The sequence below is a fragment of the Salmo salar genome, chromosome 09 (genome assembly GCF_965601325.2).
Source record: "Salmo salar chromosome 09, fSalSal1, whole genome shotgun sequence".
Classification (NCBI taxonomy): domain Eukaryota; kingdom Metazoa; phylum Chordata; class Actinopteri; order Salmoniformes; family Salmonidae; genus Salmo; species Salmo salar.
Genome location: NC_138299.1, coordinates 126,255,209 through 126,278,851, shown reverse-complemented (window position 1 = coordinate 126,278,851; position 23,643 = coordinate 126,255,209). Strand labels below are relative to the sequence as shown.

Sequence of the window (23,643 nt, the reverse complement as noted above, 5' to 3'; positions counted from 1 at the left end):
GTTGTATGGTATTGAAGCTCGTCTGGAGGTTAGTTAACAGTGTCCAAAGAGGGGCCAGAAGTATACAGAATGGTGTCGTCTGTGTAGAGGTGGATCAGAGAATCACCAGCAGCAAGAGCAACATCATTGATGTATACAGAGAAGAGAGTCGGCCCGAGAATTGAACCCTGTGGCACACCCATAGAGACTGCCAGAGGTCCGGACAACAGGCCCTCCGATTTGACACACTGAACTCTATCAGAGAAGTAGTTGATAAACCAGGCGAGGCAATCATTTGAGAAACCAAGGCTGTCGAGTCAGCCAATAATAAAGTGGTGATTGACAGAGACGAAAGCCTTGGCCAGGTCGATGAATACGGCTGCACAGTAATGTCTCTTATCGATGGCGGTTATGATGTCGTTTAGGACCTTGAGTGTGGCTGAGGTGCACCCATGACCAGCTCTGAAACCAGATTGCGTAGCGGAGAAGGTACGGTGGGATTTAACTTTAACTTCCTGACCGATGTCTTGAGATGTTGCTTCAATATATCCACATAATTTTTCCTACCTCATGATGCCATCTATTTTGTGAAGCGCACCAGTCCCTCCTGCAGCAACGCACCCCCACACCACGATGCTGCCACCCCCGTGCTTCACGGTTGGGATGGTGTTCTTCGGCTTGCAAGCTTCCCCCTTTTTACACCAAACATAATGATGGCCATTACGGCCAAACAGTTCTATATTTGTTTTATCAGACCAGAGGACATTTCTCCAAAAAGTACGACCTTTGTCACCATGTGCAGTTGCAAACCGTAGCCTAGCTTTTTTATGGCAGTTTTGGAGCAGTGGCTTCTTCCTTGCTGAGCGGCCTTTCAGGTTATGTCGATATAGGACTCATTTTACTGTGGATACAGATACTTTTGTACCTGTTTCCTCCAGCATCTTCACAAGGTCCTTTGCTGTTGTTTTGGGATTGATTTGCACTTTTCGCATCAAAGTACGTTCATCTCTAGGAGACAGAACGCGTCTCCTTCCTGAGCGGCATGATGGCTGCGTGGTCCCATGGTGTTTATACTTGCGTACTGTTGTTTGTACAGATGAACGTGGTACCTTCAGGCATTTGGAAATTGCTCCCAAGGATGAACCAGACTTGTGGAGGACAACATTTTTTTTTTCTGAGGTCTTGGCTGATTTCTTTTGATTTTCCCATGATGTCAAGCAAAGAGGCACTGAGGTTGAAGGTAGGCCTTGAAATACATCCACAGGTACACCTCCAATTGACTCAAATGATGTCAATTAGCCTATCAGAAGCTTCTAAAGCCATGACATCATTTTCTGGAATTTTCCAATCTGTTTAAAGGCACAGTCAACTTAGTGTATGTAAAGTCTGACCCACCGGATTTGTGATACAGTGAATTATAAGTGAAATAATCTGTCTGTAAACAATTGTGTCATTCACAAAGTAGATGTCCTAACCGACTTGCCAAAACTATAGTTTGTTAACAAGAAATTTGCGGAGTGGTTGAAAAACGAGTTTTAATGACTCCAACCTAAGTGTATGTAAACTTCCGACTTCAATTATACATTACCATGCATGGAGAATGGTGTCATTACTATTGGAAATATATGTTTTTCTACTTTGAACCAACAGATGCTCGACATTAGTCATGGTTTCCTTGCGCGTAAAGGTGGTGGAATTATAAGGGAATTAAGTCAAGGTCAGAACACGGTGTACACCTCTGGTACCTCAATTTCAATGATATCCACCCCAAACGTTTAGCTGGCTGTCACCTTCGTTCAAGATCAGAATACTCGTAGAGAGAAAAGTTCAATTTATGCGCGCCTATCTTGGGTCTGAATTCCCCCCTAGGCACCAAACTGAAGAAAAGGACAAACAGAGAGGGACTACTTGATCTTGTCCAAAAAGCAACACAAATGTTCATTTTCCGTGCAAAACTATTTACTAAGGTGTGCACTAATGAATACAACCCTGTAAAATCTTCTGATTGTTACCATAACCATGCTTTCCAAACACACAATGTACCTGCCACTTTACTGCCATAGGCCACGCCCACAGCGCAGAAGCTGTTGTTGGAGACAGCGGCGATCTCCCCAGCGCAGCGCGTGCCGTGGTGGTTGTCACTGCGGGCGTCCGGGTGGGGCATGGGGTCCGGGTCGTTGGAGTTCAAGTCATAACTGCCCTCTGGACTCTATAGGGACAGAATGAAGCACGACAACATTTGTATTGGTCAAGAATAAAGCATGTGAGAATGTGAATTTGGAAAAGAACATACTACATGATGACATCAGCAAAAAGCTTTAAAAAGAAACAAAGTCACTAATTATGCTCCCAAAAATGTAATGGCACACTGTGCCTTCTTCGGTGCACTGAACCCTAACCCTGACAAAGGCACTGTGTGCCGGAACGTTGGTTGTGATACCCATAAAATATTTGGGAGCATAATTAGAGTCTGTGACATACCTTCTTTTTATAGTTTACTCTCCGTAAGTCAGAACCTCTACAAAAGACTTTGGGGTGTGCGTCAGCTTACCCATTTTAATAGTAAAAAGCTTCAAAATGAAATAGGCCTAGATGTGGCCAGTATTTATTTATTTATTTATTTCACCTTTATTTAACCAGGTAGGCAAGTTGAGAACAAGTTCTCATTTACAATTGCGACCTGGCCAAGATAAAGCAAAGCAGTTCGACAACATACAACAACACAGAGTTACACATGGAGTAAAACAAATATACAGTCAATAATACAGTAGAAAAATAAGTCCATGTACAATGTGATCAAATGAGGTGAGATAAGGGAGGTAAAGGCAAAAAATAAATAAAAATAAATAAAATATATATTTTTTTTAAGTCCATGGTGGCAAAATAAATACAATATATCAAGTAAAACACTGGAATGGTGGATTTGTAGTAGAAGAAAGTGCAAAGTAGAAATAGAGATAATGGGGTGCAAAGGAGCAAAATAAAATAAATAAAATAAATAAATACAGTAGGGGAAGAGGTAGTTCTTTGGGCTAAATTATAGATGGGCTATGTACAGGGGCAGTGATCTGTGAGCTGCTCTGACAGCTGGTGCTTAAAGCTAGTGAGGGAGATAAGTGTTTCCAGTTTCAGAGATTTTTGTAGTTCGTTCCAGTCATTGGCAGCAGAGAACTGGAAAGAGAGACGGCCAAAGGAGGAATTAGCTTTGGGGGTGACCAGAGAGATATACCTGCTGGAGCGCGTGCTACAGGTGGGTGCTGCTATGGTGACCAGTGAGCGGAGATAAGGGGGGACTTTACCTAGCAGGGTCTTGTAGAATGACCTGGAGCCAGTGGGTTTGGCGACGATTATGAAGCGAAGGCCAGCCAACGAGAGCGTACAGGTCGTAGTGGTGGGTAGTATATGGGGCTTTGGTGACAAAACGGATGGCACTGTGATAGACTGCATCCAGTTTGTTGAGTAGGGTATTGGAGGCTATTTTGTAAATGACATCGCCAAAGTCGAGGATCGGTAGGATGGTCAGATTTACGAGGGTATGTTTGGCAGCATGAGTGAAGGATGCTTTGTTGTGAAATAGGAAGCCAATTCTGATTTAACTTTGGATTGGAGATGTTTGATGTGAGTCTGGAAGGAGAGTTTACAGTCTAACCAGACACCTAGGTATTTGTATGTCCACATATTCTAAGTCAGAACCGTCCAGAGTAGTGATGCAGGACAGGTGGGCAGGTGCAGGCAGCGATCGGTTGAAGAGCATGCATTTAGTTTTACTTGTATTTAGGAGCAGTTGGAGGCCACGGAAGGAGAGTTGTATGGCATTGAAGCTCGTCTGGAGGGTTGTTAACACAGTGTCCAAAGAAGGGCCAGAAGTATACAGAATGGTGTCGTCTGCGTAGAGGTGGATCAGAGACTCACCAGCAGCAAGAGCGACATCATTGATGTATACAGAGAAAAGAGTTGGCCCAAGAATTGAACCCTGTGGCTCCCCATAGAGACTGCCAGAGGTCCGGACAACAGGCCCTCTGATTTGACACACTGAACTCTATCAGAGAAGTAGTTGGTGAACCAGGCGATGCAATCATTAGAGAAACCAAGGCTATTGAGTCTGCCGATGAGGATGTGGTGATTGACAGAGTCGAAAGCTTTGGCCAGGTCAATGAAAACGGCAGCACAGTATTGTTTCTTATCGATGGCGGTTACGATATCGTTTAGGACCTTGAGCGTGGCTGAGGTGCACCCATGACCAGCTCTGAAACCAGATTGCATAGCGGAGAAGGTGCGGTGGGATTCGAAATGGTCGGTAATCTGTTTGTTGACTTGGCTTTCGAAGACCTTAGAAAGGCGGGTAGGATGGATATAGGTCTATAGCAATTTGGGTCAAGAGTGTCCCCTCCTTTGAAGAGGGGGATGACAGCAGCTGCTTTCCAATCTATGGGAATCTCAGACGACACGAAAGAGAGGTTGAAAAGGCTAGTAATAGGGGTTGCAATAATTTCGGCAGATAATTTATGAAAGAAAGGGTCCAGATTGTCTAGCCCGGCTGATTTGTAGGGGTCCAGATTTTGCAGCTCTTTCAGAATATCAGCTGAATAGATTTGGGAGAAGGAGAAATGGGGAAGGCTTGGGCGAGTAGCTGTGGGGGGTGCAGTGCTGTTGACTGCAGTAGGGGTAGCCAGGTGGAAAGCATGGCCAGCCGTAGAATAATGCTTATTGAAATTCTCAATTATAGTGGGTTTATCGGTGGTGACAGAGTTTCCTATCCTCAGTGCAGTGGGCAGTTGGGAGGAGGTGTTCTTATTCTCCATGGACTTTACAATGTCCCAGAACTTTTTTGAATTTGTGTTGCAGGAAGCAAATTTCTGCTTGAAAAAGCTAGCCTTAGCTTTTCTAACTGCCTGTGTGTATTGGTTTCTAACTTCCCTGAAAAGTTGCATATCACGGGGGCTGTTTGATGCTAATGCAGAACGCCATAGGATGTTTTTGTGTTGGTTAAGGGCAGTCAGGTCTGGGGAGAACCAAGGGCTATATCTGTTCCTGGTTCTAAATTTCTTGAATGGGGCATGCTTATTTAAGATGGTGAGGAAGGCATTTTTTTTAAATAACCAGGCATCCTCTACTGACGGGATGAGGTCAATATCCTTCCAGGATACCAGGGCCAGGTCGATTAGAAAGGCCTGCTCACTGAAATGTTTCAGGGAGCGTTTGACAGTGATGAGTGGAGGTCGTTTGACCGTAGACCCATTACGGATGCAGGCAATGAGGCAGTGATCGCTGAGATCTTGGTTGAAAACAGCAGAGGTGTATTTAGAGGGCAAATTGGTTAGGATGATATCTATGAGGGTGCCAGTGTTTACGGCTTTGGGGTGGTACCTGGTGGGTTCATTAATAATTTGTGAGAGATTGAGGGCGTCAAGCTTGGATTGTAGGATGGCTGGGGTGTTAAGAATGTCCCAGTTTAGGTCACCTAGTAGCACGAGCTCTGAAGATAGATGGGGGGCAATCAGTTCACATATGGTGTCCAGAGCACAGCTGGGGGCAGAGGGTGGTCTATAGAAGGCGGCAACGGTGAGAGACTTGTTTTTAGAGAGATGGATTTTTAAAAGTAGAAGTTCAAATTGTTTGGGTACAGACCTGGATAGTAGGACAGAACTCTGCAAGCTATCTCTGCAGTAGATTGCAACACTGCCCCATTTGGTCGTTCTATCTTGTCTGAAAACGTTGTAGTTAGGGATGAAGATTTCAGAGTATGAAACTCACATAGTTTGGCTGAATGTCCTGGAGGGTGTGCTGAACCCCATCGTCCACGACCACCACTGTCACCCCTGTCCCTGTGATGTTGTGCTCCCATACACCAGTCACATTGATGTCCATGCCCACCCTGACATCGTTGTGCTGCGGGTGGGTGGAGAGGAGGAGAAGAGCAGGGAAGTGACAAAGGTTACAGAGTTGAAGACATTGTTTGCAAATGAGGAATGAAAATAAACGTGGCATATAGCCGACAGTTTAAAAAGTACTGTGCATTCTTACAGATCTGAATATTCTATAGGCTATAAGTATGCAGTAAGTAGATCTGAATATTCTATAGGCTACAAGTGTGCATGCAGTAAGTAGATTTGAATATTCTATAGGCTATAAGTGTGCATGCAGTAAGTAGATTTGAATATTCTATAGGCTATAAGTGTGCATGCAGTAAGTAGATTTGAATATTCTATAGGCTATAAGTGTGCATTAAGTAGATTTGAATGTTCTATAAGTGTGTAGTAAGTAGATTTGAATATTCTATAGGCTATAGGTGTGCAGTAAGTAGATCTGAATATTGCTTAGCTATGAAACAGTTCTGAAATAAAATAAAGAAGACAAATTAGGCCTAATTCTCACCAGGTGCCACTGTAATGGGTATCTGGGGTCGTTGAAGGCTATTGCCCTCTTGGAGCGGCTGAGGACCTGCTCCTGGGAGTGCCAGAGCACATGAGGGTGGGCTGCCAGCACATCCCCCGGCCTGCCCTCCTCCTCAGGCCCGGCACAGAGCAGGTAGTGGCCTTCCAGCTGCCCTATCTGGCCCCTGTTCTCCAGGCCAGCCTGCTCAGCCACCCTGCTGGCCAGCTCGTGAAGGGTGGAGCCTTCAGCCTCCAGCAGCTCTGAGTCTGTGTGCAGCCGGACGGCCCAGGACTGGCCCGGCCCACAGGAGGGAGGAGGAGCCGGGGGAGGGGCGGACGTGTGGAAGGTATGAACAGTCAGGCGGAGCATAGGGGTCAGGCCCAGGAGGAGCAGGAACAAGGGGGGTGACCCCATGGCAACACAGGCACGTGCTCAACGCAAGTTCTGCTCCGCCTCCACATTAGGACCTGCAGCCTGAGGAGACAGGGTGGTGAGGAGGAGTAGAGAAAGTAGCTGGACACACAGAAGAGGGAGAGATGGCTCCACTGCAGTGTGGCATTCAAAAGGCAGTAGCGAGATTTCACAACAACAGACCAGTTCTCATATTCAACAGCCCTCAAAGTAATGCACTGGTACACACCCTCCATTGGCACACTGTTCATATCAGAACTCCAGCCAATCACAGCACCAGGCCTATATAACATTGTGCTGTTACTGACACTGGAGAGGCGGACGGTACATGTTTTACCATATCCATGTAACACTATGATCCTGCTAATGATAGGCTAGTCTAACCACAGAATACAAGGACAACTCCATGTAGCATATGAATCAACTCAAGTTCTACAAAATGACAAAGCCATTGTGACCAATGCATATTTTGCTGGGTATTGACATGCCCTTTTTCTCTGTTAGGAAAGAATAGGACTATAACCTGACTAAGAGAATCATGCATGTTATTCATATTACAGCGCACACAGACTTGTCGTGACACGAATTCACACAAATTGTGTTGTTTACGACGGTGTGAACAGAGGCCACTTGAACCCACATTTTGTGAAGCTTGTAAATTAAGATTGGAGAATCTAGCGAAAAGCAGAATAAACTAGACTACATCAACAAAGGGAAAGACTCAGGTTATCATTTCTGGGTGGTTCGACCAGTTCAACAGGTTATTCCAAGGACATCAACACTAGGACAGGGATAGCCCATGCATAACTACCTTTAGCGCTAATTGACAATTGAATCTTCTGGCCGGGGAGGTTTTGTTAAAGTGTTGTCACTGAAAAATACTGTGCTAAAACCACTTAAAAACAGTGTACAGTAAGTGTATATTTTGCATTTGTAAAATTATTTGGTGTTATTAAAGTAAAGGGCTTTATGTTTCAAGAACCGTACCACAATTGAGAATCGATTTACGTTTAGATGGGAGCATTTGGCAGTTTAGGCTGCCAGTGCCAATTCGCCTCTTAACAGAACACGTAAGGTCCTTAGATTATTAGGCTCTTTTAGTCCAGGATTTCCCCAACCCTCGCTTCCTCCCCCTATACGTTTTACATTTTTGTTTTAACCAAAGATTATAGATGTACAGACAATATACATGTATCTCCACCCTAACAATGGGAGTCGTTGTCCACAAAGCAGCATGGCAGGCAGTCTAGCTCCCGCCTATCCTTTCTTTGGATTGATGGATCTCTCATTATTGTTGTCCTATTTTTTACTATTCTATGAGGGTTGTTGACATCAACCACCTGTATTCAATGGAGAGTGGCTATGCTACTAGTCTCATTCCATGAATATGCATAGCCATCTTGAGACAACTTGCCGGGATGTCACATGTCCTACTTATCAGTACACGCTTAACGCCAGCACTACAAAACCTCTAATTAAAAATACGCCTCATGTAGCAAATAAGCCATACATTTTATTTGTTAACCAAATTCAACACTCATTGACCTCCATACAAAAACACCACTTGCTGGTGGGAGACAGATTTTCCACAGAATTGGGCCTCTCTTCCTCTTTGGTTTAACTCTAAACTGCCACACCTGATTCAATTAGTCAACTAATCATCACAGCTTTGACTAATTTAATCTGGCGTGCCAATGTAGGGTTAAAACTAAAATGTGAAACATCTGTGTGGGCCAGGGAGAGGGTTGGGAAACCCTGCTTTTGTCCATTATTGTGCTAGGACAGGCTTTCCCAAACTTCCCCCATGGGTGCACATTTTTGTTTTTGCCCTAACACTACACAGCTGATTCAAATAGCCAACTCATCAGCAAGCTTTGATTACTGGAATCAGCTGTGTAGTGTTAGGGCAAAAACCAAAACATGCACCCAGGGCGGGCCTCAGGTCCGAGTTTGGGAAACCCTGGGCAGGGACAGTGTTATTAATCAGTACAGTAGTAGAGGAAAACATGGTATCAATATTGACAGATTCAGAAATTAACAAAAACATGTTTAGTAGCTAACGTTAACTATGACGTTGTGTGTTAGGCCTACTTCTACTAAACTAACTCCCAACTTCTGATGTAATTAACTTGACATCTAACGTTAGATGCATTGATATAAAACCCCACTCTGGTTGCTTGTTTCGGGCGTGTAAATTGGCTCGCTGTACAGTAATGTAAGCTAGCTAACGTTAGCTACCAACGTTATAGGAGCTAGTTAGTTACAGCAGTTTGGAAGCTCGTTTTATAACACGACTGCGACAAACGAAATAGCGAAACACATAGCTAACTATATTTTTTTATTCGACAGCTAGTTGTGTAAATAGCCAGAACTCCTTAGTTCATCTGATAGCTTGCTAATTAGCTACGCTCGCTATAAACAGACAGTGTGGCTGACGAAGTTACAAACAGCTAGCCAGCTAACGACGTTAATTAGCCATTGTCAGCTAGTCCTCAACACGCAAACAAGTACTATAATCACATGGCTAAATGTCATACTGATTTATGTATTTTACCTTTTCGTCGACGTCTTTATTCTGCCGTTTATTTGTGGACTACAATTTCATTTACGATAGCTGAGACTGTAGTTTCCGTAATGTCGTCACTTCCGCAACGTATTTTTTATTTTTTTATCCACTTGGGTGAGTTAAACTGTCATTACACTCCTTGCCACGCTAAACATCTTTGGCATATGACAGGGACTACAAGGAGTGGAATGTTTGTTAGATTAACAGACTGGTACTCAGGCTAAGGGAGACCCAGGTAGGCTAACAGGTGAGGTGAAATATAATACAAGTTTACAGATCTCTCACAGTAAGTTTTTGACTTTTAAATGAATGATACACTGATTATACTAAACGGTAGGCACCACCTTCCTAATATTGAGTTGCACCCCCCTTTTGCCCTCAGAACAGGCTCAATTTATATAAATATAAATATAAATGGACTCTACAAGGTGTCAAAAGCATTCTACGGGGATGCTGAACCATGTTGACTCCAATGCTTCCAACAGTTGTGTCAAGTTGGCTGGATGTCCTTTGGGTGGTGGACCATTCTTGATACACTCAGGAAACTTTTGAGGTCCCGTTCAAAAGCACTTAAATATTTTGTCTTGCCCATTCACCCCCTGAATGGCGCACACACAATCCATGTCTCAAGGCTTACAAATCCTTCTTTAACCTGTCTCCTCCCCTTCATCTATACTGATTGAAGTTTATTTAACTAGTGACATCAATAAGGGATCATAGCTTTCACCTGGTCAGTCTGTCATGGAAAGAGAAACTGTTCGTAATGTTTTGTATACTCAGTGTATATTCCCATTGATTCTTGAAAAATACTATTTATTAGTCTTCTAATCATGATACTGCAGTATTTGGTCCATTACTTAGAGACCTTGACTTTTTTCAACCTACATGAAATGTGGCAATACAAGATGCAGGATTGATTTAAACAACAGTGCCATAAGTCCAGATGTCTGTATCCCACTCATCAGGGAAGGGGAATTAAAGTCAGGACATAGATTCTGTTATATTTGTTACTTTATTTATTCGCAGTCTGTGGTCAGTGCATCTGACAGATATACATTTCAGATTTATTTACAGCAGGTCGATGAAAGTAGAATCTGTCCCTCATTGAGACATTTTAATATTGTGTTAATTTACGTAAAATAACACAACTATTTATATTCAAGCGCACCATAGGGATAGTGCAGTTGACTGGGGTTTCATGAATATGTGTGTTACTGTCTGTGTAGGTGAGTTTTTGTATAAAGCTGTTGAGGGGTTGGCTGAGATGGTTAAGCTGTTTGGAGGTTTTGAAGACATCTGTATGTGTGGGAGAATCATTGTGTGTCCGTGCTTTTCTTTTTGTGTGAATTAGTGCATTCACTAGCAGTGAGGTAATGCACCAACTGAATCAACAAGAGCCATATAAAAGTGCCATATCTGATATTAACCGTATTAAATACATCATCTTAGCTTTTTAATGCACACCAAGTAACATGGCTTCACCATAAAAGTTAATTGCATCTGATATTTGAGTGCTAATTTCACTCTTGAAAAGTTCACCCAATTAGCACTTATGATTAGCGTTCCTTAGCTGGTACTGTTGATGTCAAATCAAACAAATCCAATATATTCAATGATCAGGTCCATCCTTAAATTCTAGATAATCTACTTTGTACATTTGATCCATAAACACACATATACACACACCTCATACAATCACAAACACTCACACACACCTATACGTATTGTATACTTATATCATGCCCTTATATCAATTAAGTTGTCCACTGAATCCAGGAAGCCATTTAACCCAGCTTGCTGGTATATCCACCTTTGATGAATCCAAAGTAAATGGCCATTGGCTTGATTGGTCATTGTGCTACCCGCCCAAGCCACAACCAACACCATCCTACATATTAATCTGTTTCTGCATTACTCAATGAGGCTGATGCGCACTCAACAACAATAAGCAAAGCCACCATCTCCATTTCTGGTAGGCTTGCCTCTCCTGTGTACAGTATGTCCATGTCTCTCTATCATTTGAGGAGTGAGATATCATCAGCAAAGTCCCCAAATCCAGGTGGGCGAAGGCAGCGGGAAAAGCGCCACTGGCACACCATAAGGCACAATGGCAGCATGAAGAGGGCACAGATGCCTGCCATGATGTAGGCAATGGTCATGAGGGTGGACTCGTCCGTCTGCGGGATGTTGTAGCCGCAGTCCTCCAGGTCCACGCCATGGTATGGCCCCTCAACGGACGCTGTGCGGAACTCATCGTGCACTGTGGCATAGAAATACACCTAGATCAGCAACATACAAACATACAGGCACACACATAGTGTTGTACAACTAACCTTGTGGGGACACACAATTCAGTCCCATTCAAAATCCTATTTTCCCTAACCTGTACCCTAACCTTAACCCTAGCTTCAACCCTAATCCTAAAACTAACCCTAGCTCCTTAACCTAATTCTAACCCTAACACTAATTCTAACCTTAACCCTAAACCCCCTAGAAACAGAATTTGACCTTTTGGGGACCAACAAAATGTTCCCACAAGTATAGTTAAACACGTCCACACACACACACACACACACACACACACACACACACACACACACACACACACACACACACACACACACACACACACACACACACACACAAATCCTTCTTTAACCTGTCTCCTCCCCCTCATCTACACTGATTGAAGTGGATTTAACAAGTGACATCAATAAGTGATCACCTGGTCAGTCTATGTCATAGAAAGAGCAGGTGTTCATAATGTTTTGTTTACATATTTGTTATGTTACAGCCCTATTCTAAAATGTTCCTCGTAAATCTACACACAATACCCCATAATGACAAAACAAAAACATTTTATTTTTTTTGTGCAAGTTTATAAAATAAAAACTGAAATATCACGTTTACATAAGTATTCAGACCCGTTACTCAGTACTTTGTTGAAGCACCTTTGGTAGCGATTACAGCCTCGAGTCTTCTTGGGTATGACTTATTGTGTATGACGCTACAAGCTTGGCACACCTGCATTTGGAGAGTTTCTCCCATTATTCTCTGCAGATCCTCTCAAGCTCTGTCAGGTTTAATGGGGAGCGTCGCTGCACAGCTATTTTCAGGTCTCTCCGGAGATGTCCGATCGGGTTCAAGTCCGGGCTCCAGCTGGGCCCCTCAAGGACATTGAGACTTGTCCCGAAGCCACTCCTGTGTTGTCTTGGCTGTGTGCTTTGGGTCGTTGTCCGGTTGGAAGGTGAACCTTCGCCCCAGTCTGAGGTCCTGAGCAGGTTTTCATCAAGGATCTCTCTGTACTTTGCTCCGTTAATCTTTCCCTCAAACCTGAATAGTCTCCCAGTCCCTGCCGCTGAAAAACATCCCCACAGCATGATGCTGCCACCACCATGCTTCACCGTAGGGATGGTGCCAGGTTTCCTCCAGACGTGACGCTTGGCATTCAAGCCAAAGAGTTCAATCTTGGTTTCATCAGAACAGAGAATCTTGTTTCTCATGGTCTGCGAGTCTTTAGGTGCCTTTTGGCAAACTCCAAGCGGGCTGTCATGTGCCTTTTACTGTGGAGTGGCTTCCGTCTAGCCACTCTACCATAAAGGCCTGATTGGTGGTGCTGCAGAAATGGTTGTCCTTCTGGAAGGTTCTCCCATCTCCACAGAGGAATTCTAGAGCTTTGTCAGGGTGACCATTAGGTTCTTGGTCACCTCCCTGGCCAAGGCCCTTCTCCACCGATTACTCAGTTTGGCCAGGCGGCCAGCCCTAGGAAGATTCTTGGTGGTTCCAAACTTCTTCCATTTAAGAATGATGGAGGCCACTGTGTCCTTGGGGACCTTCAATGCTGCAGAATTGTTTTGGTACCCTTCCCCAGATCTGTGCCTCGACACAATCCTGTCTCGGAGCTCTACAGACAATTCCTACGACCTCATGGCTTGTTTTTTTCTCTGACATGCACTGTCAACTGTGGGACGTTATATAGACAGGTGTGTGGCTTTCCAAATCATGTCCAATCAATTGAATTTACCACAGGTGGACTCCAGTCAAGTTGTAGAAACATCTTAAGGATGATCAATGGAAACTGATCATATCAATGAGCTCAATATCCAGTTTAATAGCAAAAGCTAAATTAGGTATTTCTGTTTTTTATTTTTAATACATTTGCAAAAATGTCTAAAAACCTGTTTTTGCTTTGTCATTATTGGGTATTGTGTGTAGATTGATGAGAAAAAAAATATTTGATACATTTTAGAATAAGGCTGTAACGTAACAAAATGTGGAAAAAGTAAAGGGGTCTGAATACTTTCCGAATGCACTTCTCATAGTCCCTCCGTTGCCCCCCTCACCATGGCAGGTGCTGACGGCAAATCCAATGCGTTTCCTCTGGCGGTCGAACACCACATAGAATCCCTCCATGATGACGGCACCCATGACGGTGCCCGTGCTGGACTGGGACACGGCAAACTTATAGCAGTCCTCCTGGGCAGAGGCCACGTCCTCCACAGGTCGCAGGTACTGCTGCAGGGGGACAAAGAAACAGTGGACATCAGTCAGCAGAGAACACCTACAATGGATGGTACATCAAATACTCTCTGTAGTTCTTCACACATCAAAATTGAATAAAAAGTTAAAGGAGTTTAAGAGAGGATCATCACTACCTCATTGAATTGATTAACTGAATAATGAAGACCTATTGTATTCAATGACAGGTAAGTACACAGACAGACACTGTTACCTGTGGGAGAATGGAGATGCGGAAGGACTGGTTGCGGTTCTCACTCATTAGGTAGAGCGAGATGACAGGGAAGATGTGCCACGGGGTGGTGCCAGCCTGCCAGCACACCAGTTGCTCCCCCAACCAGAACCCAGAGGGAAACTGCTCTGTCTGATAGGGAGACATGGGGTTTGTGTATGTTTGTGCGCATGAGCGTGTGTGTGCGTGTGTTTGGGAGAGAAGGGTAGAAAGAATATTTAGCAATTGCAGAAACTAGAGAAAGATTATAGCTATGAAACTATTACAGACATTAGACCTGACAAAAGGGATTTCACATGACACTAGCTGAAACTGGCAGCTAGAAAGAAGAGAGAGATCAAAACAACAGAGACAGAGATATGGGGAGCGAGAGAGAGATGAGAAGAGGTATGAGGAGGGACTCACAGACGAGGCTGCCTCGATGGCCTTCACGGCTGCCTGGAACACTTTGCGAGGGAGCCGGAGGTTAGTGGTGCCACTGTCCACAATGCTCTTATCATAGTTGTACTGATAGAGACACAAGCCAAGAGAAAGGAAGCAAATTGTCATTATTTATTCACTGTCACTTACTGCACCATTATTAGGGATAAAAGGTAAACAACAGACAGATATTCAGGGTTAACTAAAGAGAATCCAGGAGCAAACAAAAGATAAAAAGAGAAGGGGCCACCCATACTTAATATGTAATCACACATGCCTATAAGTCGCTTTGGATAAAAGGGTCTGCTAAAGAGCATATATTATATGAATATAATAAAGAGAAAGTGGAACGATATAGGGAGGAAAATGTTGATTAAAGGTTGATCAGAAAAACACACAGTATCTCACCTCCTTGCAGTCCATATTGAGATCCTGACCATTGACCTCAATGCGCACAATGATGACCTCATAATACCACTCCCGGCGGATCGGGGTGTACCACAGGTCCCCAACATAGAGAGAAGAATCCACTCCACCAATGATCTAAGAAAACAGCAATCAAACAGTATCATAGGCTGGGTCCAAACTCTCAACACAATTTTCATCTCATATTGCCTTTGTAATACCGATTATAGCTAAACAATACCGACCTGCCTGCCTGCCTGGCACATACTGTACAATCTCTATGTATAACCCTCTTGGTTACACTAACACAACACACCGCTTCTGTGTATTTCCCTCAAACAGAAAATGTGTCTGTGCCTTTTCCTATCTACTGTATGTCTATTCTCTCTCACCATGCTGCCACCCACGGTGGCACTGCCCAGGCTGTAGTTCTGGGTGAACCCTGCGCCACACATCTGCAGGGAGAACAGGTTGGGCACGGGGGTCTGCCGCACCAGTGAGTCAAAGAAAGGCTCCAGTGTCTCATCAGGCTAAACAGAGAGGGGTGGGGTGGGGATTTAGAAAGGATTTAAAGATGGGAAAAGGATAGCTATATTAAAGTGATTATTTTAGCCATCTTGTTGACAGCAAGCCTAAATTGACATTGTATCTTAACAAATCCATCACTGTGCATTTTCCACATTACTGTATAGCGCTGGCTCTCCACCCTCACCAGTGACCCTCTAGCTGCTCCCTCCCTCCCTCCCTCCCTCCCTCCCTCCCTCCCTCCCTCCCTCCCTCCCTCCCTCCCTCCCTCCCTCCCTCCCTCCCTCCCTCCCTCCCAGGCAATCTCTGCTCAGCCCTCTCTCTTTCCTTCTCTCTCCCTCCCTCTCCATCTCCCTCAAGCCCATCTCACCCATGTGTTTTCAACCCAGCCCATTTCCCTCCCTCTCTCTTCCCCTCTCTCACCCGGGCGATCTCGGCGTAGGCAAGGCCCAGGATGCCCTCCCAGTTGGATCCGTTGATGAAGAAGCGGTCCGACTGGGTAATGGCAGCGATGTTGGCACGGAGCGAGGCGTTGGGGCCATGCGGCACAGACACCAGGTCAGTGCCCAGCTCACCCTCCCAGCGGCCCTGGGTGTAAGGTACATAGACACTGCGCCCAAGGTCGCGGTAGGATTTAGACCTATGAACAACAGGGGAGAAAAGGTGCTTACTGTATAAGTCCACCAAGGGAAGTGTGTGCAGTGCCATCTAAAAGGGAGAGATTCCACTGAGATTCACTGTTCAATGGGATTCATATTTAATATCATATTTAAAGGGATAGTTTACTCGACAAAAATATTTTTGTATTTTGTCCATCAGTCCACTGTTGATATGGTCCCAAAGCATTGTGCATGTCAGCAGTAAAGTTTTCAAGATGGAGCACTTTCAGTGTATCGTAATAAGATCCCATGGTACTCACAGTGAGCGATGGTAGTATCTGCAGAGGAAAGGGTGAGCAGCTGCCCCAACTGCAAAGTTACTGCTGCCTGTGTCCACCAGAATATTCAACTGATTCCCAAACACACAAACACAACATAGTTGTCATTGTTATGAAACCATATTACATATTCACTGGGCATTTTTCCAATGCTAGGCCTATATACTGTAACAGGTATACAGTTGAAGTCGGAAGTTTACATACACTTAGGTTGGAGTCATTTAAACTCGTTTTTCAACCACTCCACAAATTTCTTGTTAACAAACTATAGTTTTGGCAAGTCGGTTAGGACATCTACTTTGTGCATGACACAAGTAATTTTCCCAACAATTATTTCCATACAGATTATTTCACTTATAATTCACTGTATCACAATTCCAGTGGGTAAGAAGTTTACATACACTAAGTTGACTGTGCCTTTAAACAGCTTGGAAAATTCCAGAAAATGATGTCATGGCTTTAGAAGCTTCTGATAGGCTAATTGACATCATTTGAGTCAATTGGAGGTGTACCTGTGGATGTATTTCAAGGCCTACCTTCAAACTCAGTGATTCTTTGCTTGACATCATGGGAAAATCAAAAGAAATCTGCAAAGACCTCAGAAAAGTCTGGTTCATCCTTGGGAGCAATTTCCAAATGCCTGAAGGTACCATGTTCATCTGTACAAACAATAGTACGCAAGTATAAACACCATGGGACCATGCAGCCATCATGCCGCTCAGGAAGGAGACGCGTTCTGTCTCCTAGAGATGAACGTACTTTGGTGCAAAAAGTGCAAATCAATCCCAGAACAACATCAAAGGAACGTGTGAAGATGCTGGAGGAAACAGGTACAAAAGTATCTACAGTGAGGGAAAAAGTATTTGATCCCCTGCTGATTTTGTACGTTTGCCCACGCAAATCAATTTATAACATTTTTGACATGGTTTTTCTGGATTTTTTTGTTGTTATTCTCTCACTGTTCAAATAAACCTACCATTAAAATTATAGACTGATCATTTCTTTGTCAGTGGGCAAACGCTCAAAATCAGCAGGGGATCAAATATTTTTTTCCCTCACTGTATGTCCACAGTAAAACGAGTCCTATATCGACATAACCTGAAAGGCCGCTCAGCAAGGAAAAGCCACTGCTCCAAAACCGCCATAAAAAAGCCAGACTACGGTTTGCAACTGCACGTGGGGACAAAGATCGTACTTTTTGGAGAAATGTCCTCTGGTCTGATGAAACAAAAATAGAATTGTTTGGCCATAATGACCATCGTTATGTTTGGAGGAAAAAGGGGGAGGCTTACAAGCCGAAGAACACCATCCCAACCGTGAAGCACGGGGTGGCAGCATCATGTTGTGGGGGTGCTTTGCTGCAGGAGGGACTGGTGCACTTCACAAACTAGATGGCATCATGAGGTAGGAAAAGTATGTGGATATATTGAAGCAACATCTCAAGACATCAGTCAGGAAGTTAAAGCTTGGTCGCAAATGGGTCTTCCAAATGGACAATGACCCCAAGCATACTTCCAAAGTTGTGAAGTTGTGGCAAAATGGCTTAAAGACAACAAAGTCAAGGTATTGGAGTGGCCATCACAAAGCCCTGACTTCAATCCTGTAGAAAATCTGTGGGCAGAACTGAAAAAGCATGTGCGAGCAAGGAGGCCTACAAACCTGACTCAGTTACACCAGCTGTGTCAGGAGGAATGGGCCAAAATTCACCCAATTTATTGTGGGAAGCTTGTGGAAGGCTACCTGACACGTTTGACCCAAGTTAAACAATTTAAAGGCAATGCACCAAATACTAATTGAGTGTATGTAAACTTCTGACCCACTGGGAATGTGATGAAAGAAATAAAAGCTGAAATTAATCATTCGCTCTATTATTATTCTGACATTTCACTAAGACAGGGAATTTTTACTAGGATTAAATGTCAGGAATTGTGAAAAACGGAGTTTAAATGTATATGGCTAAGGTGTATGTAATCTTTTGACTTCAACTGTATGTGGTATATGTAGGTGTTTGCGTTCTTGCGTCTTCCAGGGTTAAAGGACAGAATACACTGAAATACACTACCTCTGTTACCCTGGAGACAGCCATGCCTATTCATAAAACAATTCCCTGCAGCTGCTGCTAAAAACACTTCTTCTTTTCAGCCATTTAGTCACTTTCTCTCACTCTCTCATCTCCTGGCGTTATGTTACTCACAGTTGCTATGTATTGTTTTTATTATGCTCCAAATGTCCTTCTCTTTTCCTTTTCCATTGCATCCAACCCCTAGGCTGTTCTCGGATTCCCCTCTGTCTCTGTTTCTCTCTCTCTGTCTACCTCCTTCCCTCTCCTTTCAGTGTGAGTATCATATTTTGCGCAGTCAGTGAGTCAATCAGACTGGCAGCCATGTTTTGTCTCTCTGGTGACCAGAAGGACCCTGATCAATAATAGATCCTGCTCCTGAAATATCCAGGGATGCATCCCTACCAGGCACCCTATTCCCTATATAGTGCACTACTTCTGACCAAAACCCATAGGGTGCTATTTGGGACACAGTCCAGAAACGTTCTTCTTCTCCATGGCAGAGCCAAGAGCCTCAGGGACTGTGTGCCTGGAAGAACCCCCAGCCTGTTGCCTTAGTCTCTCACCTGGTCCCACACACACTCTCCCGCCAACACCAACATGTCACTTGAAACACACTCATCACACGCACCCGGCTGTTCCATAACATATCCATGTCATCTTCTAACGCTCTCTCACAGGGGTGTCAACACAAACTATTTAAAATAGGCTACTAAAATAAAACATTTAAAAAACGATAAAAATTCAAATGCAGTTTAGCTGAACTACAAGGGCTGACTTTAGGACCATGCAGACACCTGGGAGCAGGAGGGAAGGCTTTTTGTTTGGCTGGCTGGATTTATGCAGAGCGTATCACGCAGCTGCAGGGAACAGCACAACTTTTTCTCAACACAGTGCAGAGGTAAAGATGGTTGTAGTAGATGGCTTTGGCTAGGCAACTGCTGATTGACTTGACATGAAACTAAACTAGAGTTTTAATCTCGGTGCTGAGCCAGTGCGTAGCAGCTAATTCTTGTATGATGTGTTTGTAGCACCTGAGGAGTGCTGGTGGCACCTTAATTGGGGAGAATGGACTTGTGGTAATGGCTGAAGCAGAATCAGTGGAATGGTATCAAATTCATCAAACACATGGATGCCATTCCATATGCTCCGATCCAGCTATTAAAATGAGACGTCCTCGCCTCAGCAGCCTCCACTGGTTTCTAGAACGTTCAGTCCCCTATTGACAGAGGTGGATGAAGCTACAGCAACAAGCTGATCATGTCTGGAGTCATTTTAGCTTGTTTTTGCTGTGCTCCAAATAGTATTTTAGCGTTTTTTAAATTGTGATGCAATACAGTAGATGAGCTTCAATTTTCTAAACATTTCTTGGAGGAGAATGTCCCTCTGCCATCCATTCCCTGGGTTTAGCTGGAACTACACCCCTGCCCTAACACCACACCACATTCACCCCTCCACACACATCAAAACACCAAGCCATGCATTGCAATGAATTGTTGGGGAAACACAAATCAAATTTAAATAAATTAGGGTTACTAGGGAGATTATGCATAACAGTCTGTGTGGACCCATTTGCATGTTATATGATATTGAAATAAATAAAGGTAAACCTTAGCATTACTGTAAAGAGTGATTTAACTTTAACCTGCATAAACTCTCCCTCGGTCAGCCTCTTGGCATGCTCTCTTCCTTTCACTCTCTGATTGTAGTGTAGAGGGTGTATTTTGGTGAGGAATACGCTGACGCCTCACAATTGATCTGTCCTGCCCGCATCCTGCTTCCCTTCACACACACCACCCGAGACGCCTGGTCGGCTGCATCCTGACACACACACAACTCGGACCTGCTACACTTCCTGTTTCTAGCAGAAGTCTAGAATCCCTGTCGCAACCTCATCTATTATTTTAGAAGATATTATATCAGGAGCCTTAGGTATGTAGCGTCTCAGACTAGGAGTGCTGATTTAGGATCAGTTTAGCCTTTTAGATCCCAATTAATAGGATTAGATGGACAGGGGGACCTGATCCTAGATCAGCACTTCTACACTGTGACAATTGATACATAGAGTTTACATCTTGAAGTTACTGTAACAGTCACACATTTGAGTCTTATAGTAGTCTATTCAGCCTTTTGTGGCAAATGTTTGGTTTGTATTACTGTATCAAAGCAATATGGTAATAGAATTCCCTTCTATTACATGAGGGAAATATTTTGTTATGTTTCTTTTAGTGCGTCGTATACATAGTTATTAATACTGGATCAATCTCTATGGTTGTATTTATATCAATGTTTCTATACTTAACAAAAATATAAATGCAACATATAAAGTGTTGGTCCCATGTTTCATGAGCTGAAATAAAAGATCCCTGAAATTTTCCATACACACAAAAAGCTTATTTTTCTCAAATTGTGTGCACAAATTTCTTTACATCCCTGTTAGTGAGCATTTATGCTTTGCCAAGATAACCCATCCACCTGACAAGTGTGGCATATCAAGGAGCTGATTAAACAGCATGATCATTACACACGTGCACCTTGTGCTGGGGACAATAAAAGGCCAAATGTGCAGTTTTGTCACACAACACAATGCCACAGAGTATTTCTGTCTGTAATAAAGCCCTTTGGGGGGAAAAACTAATTCTGATTGGCTGAGACTGGCTCCCCAGTGGGTGGGCCTGGCTCCCAAGTGGCCCAATGCCAATTGACTGATTTCCTTATATGAACTGTAACTCAGTAAAACCGTTGAAATTGTTGCATGTTGCGTTTATATTTTTGTTCAGTATAAATGTTAGTGAGTGGATGGAAGCCAGTGATGGTTTATCCTCCTAGTGGCACAATGGGAGTGTCCTAGGCAGGGCATAACATTGGCTCTGTCACACAGTAATCCCTGTGGTGTGCCAGTCTGTACCCTGCAGCTGCTTAGCTGCACCACATTGGTAATTATCTCCCCTCTCTCTCTGCAGAATTAAAGGCTTCATTCTCTCCTTCTTTCTCCCTTCTCTCACATGCAAGAACAGAGACACACACATTTATTCTTGTTGTTCTTCTTCGTCACCATCTGTCATTTTAGAGGCCAGGTTACCAAGGTTTACCAAGGCCAGTGTTTATTAATTCTGGTCCTGGGGACCCAAAGGGGTGCACATTTTAGTTTTTGCCCTACAATTAAACACCTGCTTCCACTAATCAAAGGTTTGATAGGAGGTTAGGTTTGACGTGCCACAATGCAGAGGATATAGGGCACAGGTGAGCAAAATGTCATACAGGATCAACTGAATGGGCGCGTCAATGACAGAGTGAGAGAGAGAGACAAAGTAAGACAAAAATAATGGTGTTCCAAAAAAGGTCCAGTTGTCAGGACTACTAATACAAATTCCATCTAGACACCGTTGCCCTAGAGCACACAAATAACTATACATACCTCAGCCTAAACATCAGCGCCACAGGTAACTTCCACAAACCTGTGAACAATCTGAGAGACAAGGCAAGAAGGGCCTTCTACGCCATCAAAAGGAACATGAAATATGACATACCAATTAGGATCTGGCTAAAAATACTTGAATCATTATATAAAAAAAAACATTGCCCTTCATGGTTGTGAGGTCTGGGGTTCCGCTCACCAACCAAGAATTCACAAAATGGGACAAACACCAAATTGAGATTGCATGCTGAATTCGGCAAAAATGTCCTCTGTGTACAACGGAAAACACCAAAGAATCCATGCAGAGCAGAATTAGGCCGATACACGCTAATGATCAAAATCCAGAAGAGTCATTCAATTCTACAACCACTTAAAAGGAAGCAATTCCCAAACCCTCCATAACAAAAAGCCATCACCTACAGAGAGATAAACCTGGAGAAGAGTCCCCTAAGCATATTTCCCTCAGATTATACAGACCAACAAAGGATTCGAAAACAAATCAATTGGGTGAAATACCAGTGTACCATCACAACAGCATGATTTGTGACCTGTTGCAGAAAAGGGAAACCAGAGAAGAACAAACACCAATGTAAATACAACCTATATCTATGTTCATGTATTTTCCCTTTTGTACTTGAACTATTTGCACATAGTTACAACACTGTATATAGATATAATATGACATTTGAAATGTCTCTATTCCTTTGGAACTTTTGTGAGTGTAATGTTTACTGTTAATTTTGTATTGTTTATTTCACTTTTCTTTATTATCTATTTCACTTGATTTGGCAATGTAAACATATGTTTCCCAAATACAGCCATTTGAATTGAATTGAGAGGGGGGGAGAGAGTGTGTCACCTTTTGTGGCGGTGAACCCACTGCCATCTCCACGTAGTAGCCCTGTCCGGATTTCCCACGAAGGTTGTCGATCATGTCCACGAAATTGATGCCACCGACCCCTCTGCCCCTCCGCACTGCCCTCGAAGAGCGGTGCCGGGACAAATGCGGGGGTTGGGGCTCGGAGAGAGGGCCCTGTCGCAGTGGGAAGTGAATAGCCAGTGGGCCTGAGGTGTTTGATTCAATTTCAGCCTCGTTGGTGCCAAAGCTGACACCCACAAATAGGCAGACAATCGTCCATAAAAATACCATCCATCGAGGACAGAGTGCCTCCATTTTGAAATGTTATTTTAGCCTATATATTTTAAGACCCTTAATTTGCGCACTCGACCGTCTCCTTTCAGTTTGGTATCATTAGAAATGCTGCAGAACTGTTGTTTATTGCACCAAGATCAAACGCTGATGCTACAAAAATTGGCAGTTGCAGCCATAATGTAATAGTCTTGACATCTTTATTAAAAGACAGCGGAGTCCACTTGATTTGAATATCTGTCCGTGTTTATAGATGGTGTGGTATCGAGCGCTTTGCTGAGGCGGCCGTACACCTTGTCCTCAATGTATGGAAGAAAAAAAACAATAATTTACAAAATCTTAGATAAACAACAGAAATATCCATGTGCCTATAGCTGTTGACAAAACAATCAAATTCAGTATAATGAAATCAACAACTGCGCAAGTAGGCTGATAGTAAAATAAATCATAAAACGCATGAATTAGAGGTTGTCCAAAAAGGCTGAGGTCCCAATATCAATAATCCAGAGGCCCGTTACCCGTACAATCATGGTTCTGTCACACCACCAAAAATCCCAGTCATATAGGCCACCATAATCCGCATCTCTCCTCTGTGCATTCTCTCCGCTACCTTCCCGCATTCACGCGCCTCCTCCATCAATTCTGCAT

The 23,643-nt window shown here is 43.6% G+C and overlaps 2 protein-coding genes across 3 annotated transcripts in view; both read right to left on the bottom strand.

The window, feature by feature from the left end:
- The window catches only part of LOC106612632 (proprotein convertase subtilisin/kexin type 7), a 29,507-nt gene extending 20,055 nt beyond the window's left edge, over positions 1 to 9,452 (bottom strand). For both annotated transcript variants that reach the window (XM_014213975.3, XM_014213977.3), the window contains exons 1-4: positions 9,320 to 9,452; positions 6,355 to 6,828; positions 5,734 to 5,868; positions 2,023 to 2,188 (exon numbers count right to left, since the gene is read on the bottom strand). In XM_014213975.3, the coding sequence (XP_014069450.1) occupies positions 2,023 to 2,188; positions 5,734 to 5,868; positions 6,355 to 6,768 (715 nt within the window). In that variant the 5' untranslated portion in view covers positions 6,769 to 6,828; positions 9,320 to 9,452. The remainder of the gene's footprint in view (positions 1 to 2,022; positions 2,189 to 5,733; positions 5,869 to 6,354; positions 6,829 to 9,319) is intronic.
- A 1,611-nt stretch (positions 9,453 to 11,063) lies between these two features.
- Positions 11,064 to 23,297, bottom strand: LOC106612634 (beta-secretase 1). Its single transcript, XM_014213980.3, has 9 exons — positions 22,705 to 23,297; positions 16,351 to 16,439; positions 15,855 to 16,071; positions 15,299 to 15,436; positions 14,910 to 15,044; positions 14,487 to 14,588; positions 14,064 to 14,213; positions 13,675 to 13,846; positions 11,064 to 11,591 (listed from the first exon to the last, which is right to left on the bottom strand). Exons 1-9 carry the CDS (start codon positions 23,017 to 23,019, stop codon positions 11,347 to 11,349), a joined length of 1,563 nt encoding a protein of 520 aa, XP_014069455.2. The 5' UTR covers positions 23,020 to 23,297; the 3' UTR covers positions 11,064 to 11,346.
- Between the last annotated feature and the right edge of the window lie 346 nt (positions 23,298 to 23,643).